This window comes from Myodes glareolus, chromosome 22 (assembly GCF_982192425.1).
Source record: "Myodes glareolus chromosome 22, mMyoGla1.1, whole genome shotgun sequence".
Classification (NCBI taxonomy): domain Eukaryota; kingdom Metazoa; phylum Chordata; class Mammalia; order Rodentia; family Cricetidae; genus Myodes; species Myodes glareolus.
The window spans coordinates 13,693,254-13,702,937 of NC_142047.1; the positions used below are offsets into that span (position 1 = coordinate 13,693,254).

Consider the following 9,684-nt stretch of genomic DNA (forward strand, 5'->3'; position numbering starts at 1 on the left):
TCCGAGACAGATGTCCAATCTGGAGAAGCTTTCACTTCTAATAGGAGGTGTCAAGTTAGATAAGCCTTGTAGACTTAGTTAGGGGCCGCCCAAATTCCCTCCCGAGTCAAGTGAGCACGCAGTGCCCAGACAAGATTCTTTAGAGTTCTGGCAGCCGACAGGGATTGTGCGTTCAGCCTTTAGAGGGGACTCGGGTCCCAGACGATGGTTCGATTCTCGGGGAGCTTCTGTCTGCTTAACGAATTCGTGTCTGGCAGGATTAGGGAAAATCCGTGGAACAGAGGAAAGAAACCCGACGTTGGGTCGTCAGGTCAGAGCACCCTGGCTCCACCCAAGCCCCGCCCACTGGCGTTGGTTTCTGGGATCAGTCCTCCCTTCCCAGCATGCAGTGCTCCAGACGAAGTCAGTCCCGCGCCAAACGCGCGAGCTGAGAGCTTTCCCGACGTTCCTTGCGCGGCACCTGGCGACAAAATGGCTGCCCGAGGGAGACGGGCGGAGCCTCCGGGTCGGGAGGCGCCCGGCCCGGCGGGCGGCGGCAGGAGTCGATGGGCTGAATCGGGGCCAGGAACGTCACCCGAGAGCGGGGACGACGAGGTGTCTGGCTCAAGTCCGGTGTCCGGCGGTGTGAACTTGTTCGCCAACGACGGCAGCTTCCTGGAGCTGTTCAAGCGGAAGATGGAGGAGGAGCAGCGGCAGCGGCAGGAGGAGCCACCCCCGGGCCCGCAGCGACCCGACCCATCGGCCTCCGCCGCGGCGGGCCCTGGGAATCCGAAGAGGAAGGGCGGCCCAGGCCCCACGCTCAGCTTCGTAAGGAGCCGCGGGGGTGGGGGCGGGCGCCGGGGCCCGTGTTGGCAGGGGGAGTCGGGCCCGGGAAGGGGCGTCATGGTCCAAGGCAGCCCTCCGTCGGGACGCCCGGACGATCCCGGTCGCTTGCTGAGAATGTTGAACCTGGATTCCGGACAAGAGGTGTTTCTGGGCGGTAGTGGGAACACCCAGATCTTACTCGCGGGACCTGGGAACCGGGAAATTGTACTGGAAGCAGCACTCTGGGGATAGGGGACCTTAGACACTAGGATTCCTGTTTGTTTTGTACCCAGACTTGGAATAGTGGGGACCCAAACACACAGTTTGTGGGAACAGGAGGGTACAAATTCAAATTCCGAGTCTACTGTATTCGTTAAACTCAGACCACGGACCGTAGCCGGGTGTGGTAGCACACGCCTTGCAATACCAGTACTCCGGATTCAAGAAGACCGAGGATTCGAAAGTGAGATCCTGCCCTAATTAAACAAAACCAACCAACCAACCAACCAACAACAACAAAATGCAAATCACCGACTTTGTGGCTTTAGGAAGATCAGTCGATTCCTTTCTATATCTTTTAATTACTGTCGGTTTATTGAGCACATTACTTTGTGCTGGGTATTCAGTGTTGAATTTGACAGAAAAGAACGTTGTTTGTTTAGAGCCTGGGCTGCCTACCCTGTTTTTCTGTAGTTCTAAATTGTTGAAATTTCACTTTTGGATGTGAGAATATTCCTTAGAAAATTCAGGCTCTTACAGAAAGAACGAGACCAGTGGTTCTCTATTGGGGACAACTCTCTTTACCCTCATTGGTAAAGTCTGTAGACATTTTGGTTGTTAAAACTCTAAGAGGAGATGCTAGTGACATCTATGGGTAGGTACAGGGATGCTGTTCAGTATCCTACAGTGCATGGGATAACAAAGAATGATCTAGCTGAAAACGTCATGAGTGCCAGGTTGAGGAGCTCTGGGTTAAATAAATTGGATATATAATTTTTGTTAGTTTTGAGCTTGCTTTGTCTCAGGTGTTGAGTTAGAGGCCCTGTAGCGGGGAGGAAGAAATGTTGGTTTGAAAATAACAGATCGTGGGTCAAATCCTGAACTCAGCTGTGTGGTTTGGGGCAAAACTTACGTTTCTTTAGCTCTTAAAAGGATGTATGCGCCAGATAAGGTGACACATACATGTAATCCTAGCACTGTGTAGGTTGAGAGAGGAGGATTGAAGAGTTTGAAATCAGCCAAAGTTACATAGCAATAACCTGTTTCTAGAAACAACAGGAAGAAGTTGTATTTGTGTGACTGGGTCCAGTACTGTGTTCCTGTGATCTCAACTATTCAGGAGCTGAGACCAGAGGGTCTAAAGTACAGAGTGAATTCAGAGCCAACCTGAGCAACTTAGTGAGACCCATCTCAAAATAAAAACGAGATGTAGAGATTTAGCTCAGTTGTAGATTACTTCGAATGCTTGAGAGCCTAGATTACATCTGTAGTACTACGCGAGAACAGGTGATGGGGGAATAGTCACAGCAGTAGCTGATGCCTAAGTTGAAGGATGAGTACAAGCCTCTCCCCCCCCCCCCCCCCCCCCGTTAAGGGGAGAAGATGGGATATTAGGGTTGAAATCTAGAGTAAAACTGTTCTTAGAGGAAGTAGAAAGTGACAGGTGACAGGATATCTGGGTCTGGGTTGATGTGACAGTCAAGAATAGAGGCTGAAATCTTCTCCAGGAATGGGAGCAGCAGTAGTGGTACTATTAATTCCATATGTTCATGACTAGCCATTATAGTTACTTATACCTCTAAAACAGCCAGGCCAGTTCAGGGCAGGATTATTAGGGATGCGTTGTGGTTCAGGGTGCTCCCACTGGCTTCGCACCATCTTACCCTGAGCATTGCTTTCTTGTTTTACAGCGTGTTCTGTTCCTCCCAGAGACTTGTCTTTAATTTTAGAGACTTGTCTCTAAAATGGGGTAGTTATTACCTTTTCAATAGCATAACTGAATGTGAGAGCAGATAACATAGTCACAGCACTCTTTGTGTTGTGTATAAGGCTTGGTAAATACTCAATAAAGGTATTGCTACCTATGTGGTCCCTGCCAGGACAGGGGGAGGCCTGGGCAGAAAGAGTGAGGACAGTGCCACTCCCCAGCAAGGTGAGCACTCCTCTGCCCCCTGGGAGGGTAGCCTGGGGCCCAGGACTGCCTGGGCATGGCAGCCCAGGGCAGGTGCTGAGTCGAGTGTGCTCCTCTCTGATTGCTGCGCAGGTCGGCCGGCTGGAGGAGCTGGGCGAGGCGTCGCTAGGAAGGTGTAGTGGGCCTCAGCACCGCCAAGGGCGGGCCCGGCTCCTGTAACCCTTGCAGTCTTCTGTCCCTTCACCCAGGTGGGCAAGCGCAGAGGCGGAAACAAACTAGCCCTCAAGACGGGAATAGTAGCCAAGAAGCAGAAGACGGAGGATGAGGTGAGTGGGCTTGCTAGGGGTGCCACCCTAACTGTCTTGTCTTTCCAGATTCAGACTTTGGGTGGGTGGGTCTGGTAGGGTGGGAGGTCCCCCAGATAACCTGCTTCTGCTTATTTTCGCCTCAAACCTAGGACATTTAGGGGGACATTAGGAATGGGTTAGCTGTCTCATTGTGTTCCTGACTCTTGTCCCAGCTGCTTCGTCATCTGTCTTCCAACTGGTCCTCCCCTCTTCCGACCCCACAGGTATTAACAAGTAAAGGTGACGCATGGGCCAAGTACATGGCAGAAGTGAAAAAGTACAAAGCCCACCAGTGCGGTGATGATGATAAAACTCGGCCCCTGGTGAAATGACCCCTTCCTGGGTGCTCACTGCCTGGGACTCTCTGCGATGTACATAACTATTTAATGCGGTAATGGCAGCAGCCTTCCTGGAGGACTGATACACAGAAGGAAACCAAGGCGCTTCCCGTGGCCGCAGACCATTCTCCAGGACTCTTTTTTTACCTTGAGCACTTGCCTCCTGAGACTTACTAGACCAGTGGTTTACTGTCCCCTTTCTTCCCACCACCTTGCTTTCTCTGGCTCTGTCTGTCTCTTCTCGCTGTCTCTCCTTTTAGCAGTCACTTCTGAGAAGTAAAGAACCTGATTTAGTGCTGGAATTGTGTGCTCGGTTTGTCATCTTTGCGATCTCCAAGCTAAGACTTTGCCCACTAGTGGCTACCACGTCTACCAGTGCTGGGGTGGAGCCTTTGTGAAGGACAGAGGGGAAGGTTCTGTAGGCAGGGGCACATGCTGCCCGTCTTAGACTCGGGACATCTTTCTTCCTTTTTTAGTAACTGACACTTAAAGGCCTGTCTTGTTTTTGTTTCGAGATAGAGTCTTATGTGTACAGGGTTTGTCTCCTGCCTTGGCAGGCAGCATGGTATGGATTTGTACTACCTTCCAAGTCTCCTCACAGTCTCAGTTTAGCTATGAGTTAGGGTGTACTTAAGTGTGAGTGTGCTTGCTCAGTGCACGTAAGGTGTATTCAGTCTCCAGCACTCCACATTTGTGCAGTGCACTAACCTTACGTTTTGGTTAATACAGAGCTGCTATTTTATTTATTCCCCAGATACTGACTAAGCACTTGGTATATGCCAAGGCTGTTCTGGATTCTAGGGACCAGAGCTTTAAACAGCCTACATTTCCTCTGTTGTTACAGGAGACAGATGGGAAGAAAAGGGATGGCTTTTTGGGTGGTGACTACTAACAAGGATAGAACAGAGGCTTGTTGCAGGAAGGGATGTCTGTTTTAGGCAACTTTTTATATTTTTGGTTGTGAGCATAGCCTTTAATGGCTTATATATCTCTCCAACCCACATGTCACTTTTTCGGTTGCTGTTGTTTTTTGTTTTTCGAGACAGGGTTTCTCTGTGTAGTTTGGAGCCTGTCCTGGAACTCTCTCTGTAGACCAGGCTGACCTTGAACTCAGAGGTCTGCCTGTCTCTTCCTCCTGAGTGCTGGAATTAAAGGAGTGTGCCACCACTGCCTGGCCATATGTTTCTTTTTTAAAAAAATTATTTTTATGTGTTCATTTTTTGCTTGCATGTATGTCAGTGTACCACATGCATACCTGGTACCTGTGGAGGCCAGAAGAGAGCAGCAGATTCCCTGGAACCAGAGTTAAAGCTGGGTATTTATGAGCTGCCATGTAGTTGCTAAGAACTCAACCTGGGTTCTGTAGGAGAGCAGCAATACTTTTTAACAGCCTCTTTAGGTGACATCTGATCAAAGTCTGGAGGGAAGGAGGTGAGAAGAGGAAGTGTCTCAGTAGGGATCTCAAGACACTATAAGGACAGGTTTTACAGTAGCAATCTCTGGTGGTTACTGAGGAAGCACAGATAGCTGTGGTCCAGGAATGTAGAGGGGTGTCCCTGGCCTTTCTGTTAAAGCAATCTGAAGGCACTGTGTTCATTCACTCAGCTAACAAATATGAGGTAGGTACTGGGCATGGTGACTCATGCCTTTGATCTCAGTGCTTGGGAGGTGGAGGCAGGTGGATCAGGAATTTAGGGTATCCCTTGTCTCATGTGGAGTCTCCCCAAAACCACATATAAAATGCAAAGTTGGTCAGGGTTGACAGTTTGATAACATTTGCTCTAGATTTCAAAGATGGCAGGTCAGTCTGGAAGGTCCTCAAGTTCTCCAGGCAGAGGTAACAGCAGGTATAAAGATCTAGGGGTCATAGGTCTTCAAAAGAGGGGTTGGGTGGGTTAATGATAGGGGAGGAAACTGTGGCTGTCTCCTTGGAAGCCAGCAACAGTGGATCATAAACACACACAGACACAAGTAGGTTACCACTGGAGCAGCTTGGCCTCTATTCTGGAGTGTGTCAATAAGCAGGGCGAGTTGAAATCCAGGCCCTCCTCATCACAGTCTAGCCAGATATGCGACCTTGGAGGAGTAAAAGGAAATTCAGGTACAAGTTTGGATGAGTCACAGCCCTCTTCTGCTTTTTGTGCCTGTTAGCTGTTTCTATAGATCATTTATCTTTTTTAAAATTGATTTTTTTCATTTGTATGTCTATACCTGCCATATGTGTACAGATGTGTTAAATCCCCGGGAGATGGAGTTAGAGCCAGTTGTCAACCACCTGTCAAGGGTGCTAGGAACTGAACTCTGGTATTATGGAAGAGCATTTAGTGCCCTTAACCCCTGGGCCATTTCACTACTCCCATCACTCCGCTTTTCCATGGCTCATTTGTTTTTGGTCATTTGAGATAGATTTTCTTTTTGTAACCCTGACTGTCCTGGAACTCACTATGTAAACCAGAAAGGCCTTCAACACAGATCCACCAGACTCTGCCTCCCAAGAGCCGAGATTAAAGGTATGTACAAACACATGACTTTATGGTGTGTGTGTGGGGGGCTTGAGACAAGGTTTCTGTGTGTGGTCTTGTGCTGTCCTGGAACTTGCTCTAGACCAGGCTCGCCTTGAACTCACAGAGATCCCTTGTCTCTGCCTCCTGAGTGGTGGGATCAAGGTGTGTGCCACTGCAACCCAGCCCCACACCTGACTTTCTTTTGTCTTATTTTTAAAGATAGGGAAGCATCTTTAAATTCTAGTTGTAAAGAGCCAGGACTGGGGTGTATCTTAGTGATGCAAGGCGTTTGCCTGACATTTAAGATCCTCATCACTACAAAAAACAAATGAAGATATATATAGATATAGATATAGATCTATATCTATATCTATATATATCTGCCAGTTATATATAACTGCCTTCATTGGTTCTCTGAGAGAAGTTAGCTTATGTTTACAGGCTGTATTCTACAGTTCTGATCGAACCTATTTTTTGGGGCATGCTGGCAGGCACACTAACATTGACCTACATCTTGGAGGCCTTGTTTAAAAATTAGACTGAAGCTGGAGAGATGGCATACTGGTTGTGAGTATTTGCTGCTATTGTAGAGGGATTTGGTTCCTCTGGAACTGTTGTTGCAGGTGCTTCCTTGTTGCCTGATTGTAAGTCCTGGGGACTGAACTTGGGTCCTCTGCAAGAGCACTACATGAGGCATCTTTCAAGCCCTTGTTACATTTGTTTTTAAACTGTACTTGTGTGTGTGTTTGTGTGTGTGTGTGTGTGTGTGTGTGTGCATATTTCTTCTATGGCACCCGTGGAAGTCAGTGGACTTCCTTTAGTCAGTTCTCTCTCTACCATGTCGGATGGAACTCAGGTTGTCTAGTGTGGTGGCAAGTACCTTAATCTGTTGAGCCATCTTTCTTTCCAACCTCTCCTAGAACACAGTTTTTGAATGACTGCTATGGAACCCAAGGTCTCATCTATGTTAGGAGACCACTCCAGAGACATGAGTAACTACACATTCTAAATACCAAAAGTGTTTATGTTCTCCCATCAGATTCAAAGTTGGACACAAGTTGAATGCTTTTAGTTGAACTCAAGTAAATATTGGGTGCCTTAGGCCACTCTGAGAATTGTATAGGAAAATACTGTTTGGAAACCCCATGACCGGGAATAAATAATAAAAATGGGAGAACCCAGTATAGTGGTGCTCAACTGTAGTTATCCAGGAGACTGAGGTGGGTGGATGGTTTTAAGACCAACCTGAGCAATAAAAAGTACACCGTATCAAAAACAGCAAAAAGCAGGCCAGGAAACTTGTGATTCAAAATCTCTTGTGGAAAAAGGGAAGAGACTGCTACTACGCCAGTGTAGTGGTCGCTCAGGAGGCTAAGGCAAGAAGACTGCAAGTTGGAGGCCAGCTTGGGCAACACAGATAGGCCCTGCCTCGGGAAAAGAGATTTTAAAAGGGGCCAGTGAGATGGCATGATGGATTAAGGAGCATCCTGAAGACCTGAGTTCAGTCCCTAGGACCCATGTAGTGAAAACCAGCTGTGCAAGTTATCAAACAAGCCATTTGAACACAAACACATTTTTAAAAAGTATTAATCTCCATTCCATACTTGCTCCACATGGCCTCTACCTGGAGTCAATGCCCATGTTTGATCAAACATTTCACCCCCCACTCAAAAAAAAAAATGATGAAAAAAAATTTCCAAAAACTAATCCGGGATGGGGCCTTCCAACTCAGAACTGTGAGGGAGCAGCCCGGCACCGCGAGTAAACCGTGTTTGGCGTCCTGAACGCAAGGCACCTTGGGACTTGTAGTTTCAAGGGTCACGGATGTGTATAAGTAGTGGCGGGATGAGAGGAAGCTCTGCGCATGTGTATGCGGATTGCTGCACGTGTCTTTTAAGGAGGGTTTCTGTTTATAGTGGGAGTTTTCCATTAATTCTCTCACCCGAGCCTAGTAAAAGAGGCTCCAATTCTTGCTTTTCATTAGTGAACACTGTCGGGACTGATTGTGCTAAATTGTTTCTCTTTTCCAGTTGAGGCATACCTAGACCTGTCCCTCACCTGAAGGTCAATGAAAAGGACAGAGCTCGGTTGTCCTTTGAGATTAGAGTCCTGCTTGTTTTAGTAAATATTGGTTTAGGCTTTGTGCGAAGACAACGAAGGGCAGTTTCGAGCTGTGCTAAAAGCCAAAATTTCAAAGACTAATTTACGATCTGTCAGCTAAATTTATCTTGGATTATCTCTAATGTAACAAAGTATACACAATTCCCTGAAATGGAGGAGGCTAGTCGCAGGAGAACAAGCGCTTTAATCGGCGACAGGGCTAGGAGGGGAAGTTAGAGGAACCACCGGGGCCTCCAATTCTAGAGTACTATGTTCTGCTGTTGAAAAACTACTCTAATGGATTCTGTTGGCAGAAGCACTGATGATCCTGCCCTTGCCTAAATTCTCTGGGCAAGGGTTCTCATCTCACTTTTATCTTCAGGTAGGGAAAGGGATTAGGTCTTGTGTTCGAATTTACTAGACCATTTTATTTAAAAAGTCTCCAGCCAGGTGCTGGAGAGTTGACCCAGCGGTTAAGAGAATGTTTACTCTTCCATAGGACCATGGTTCAAGTGCTATCGCTGCTCCTAACTAAGTATCTGGTAGCTCTAGTTCCAGAAGATTCAACTCTTTTGACTTTTACTGCCACCAGACACACATGCAGACAAAACCTCCACGTGCATAAAATTCAAAAAGTTAAATAGCCTGTAGTATTTTCAGTTCCATGTAAAAGTATTGAACAATAACAAAGATCAGAGAATTGCTTGTGTCTCAGGTATAAAATCAACCCCAAACTGTGTGTCCTGCTTTTTATTCACATGTGGGTCAGATGTTGCTTAGGGGAGAAAGAGAAACAGCCATTTCAATGTTTATTTTTTCAAGACTTTGTTTTTTGATGAAAGGGTTTCATGATGTAGCCCAGGCTTTCCCGGTACCAGTGGATATACTGTTGTTGCCTTACTTCCTATTTCCGCCCTCCTCCTCCCCCAAATCCTGAGATTACAGTTTTATGGGTCGCCACACGGACTGAGAACAGTTTAATTCTTGAATGTAGTAAGAGCGAAGTTAGTTGTGGCTGAGGGATTCCTAGGTCCATTACATACCCGGAGCACCCATGCACTTGCAAATTTCAAGCTCCAGCAACAAGATGCAGTCAGGAGGTCTGGAGGGAAAGTCCAATGGTTAAGAGTACTGGCTACTCTTGCAGAGGACCCAGGTTTGATTTCAATATCCATATGGCGGCTCACAAATATCTGTAACTCCCGTTCCAGGGAGGAGCCCAATGCCTTCTGGTCCCCACGGTACTGCACGCACATGGTTCAGGTAAAACACCAATACACATTTAAAAAGAAAGGAAGAAGAAAGCGGCAGTGAGAAAAAGGAGACGAGATGCTGGGAGGACCAGACGGCTAGAGAGGCTTAGGGGGGGGGGGCGGTACTTATTCCGTCACGTGACCGAACATGGCCGAGCTTGCTCTTCCAGATCACGTGTGAGAGCTGCGCCTTCCGATTGGCTTGGC

At 47.5% G+C, this 9,684-nt stretch overlaps 1 protein-coding gene across 2 annotated transcripts; it reads left to right on the forward strand.

Moving 5' to 3' along the window:
• The first annotated feature begins 401 nt into the window (after positions 1-401).
• Positions 402-3,922, forward strand: Trir (telomerase RNA component interacting RNase). Of its 2 annotated transcripts, none has more exons than XR_007232009.2 (3): positions 402-807; positions 3,068-3,261; positions 3,507-3,578. XR_007232009.2 is itself a non-coding variant. In XM_048434680.3 (3 exons), the coding sequence occupies exons 1-3, from the start codon at positions 472-474 to the stop codon at positions 3,612-3,614; spliced, it is 522 nt and encodes a 173-aa protein (XP_048290637.1). In that variant the 5' UTR covers positions 417-471; the 3' UTR covers positions 3,615-3,922. The 2 variants fall into 2 exon arrangements, 1 of the variants encoding a protein (XP_048290637.1); XM_048434680.3 differs by having other exon boundaries at positions 417-807; positions 3,184-3,261; positions 3,507-3,922.
• Positions 3,923-9,684: the final 5,762 nt, after the last annotated feature.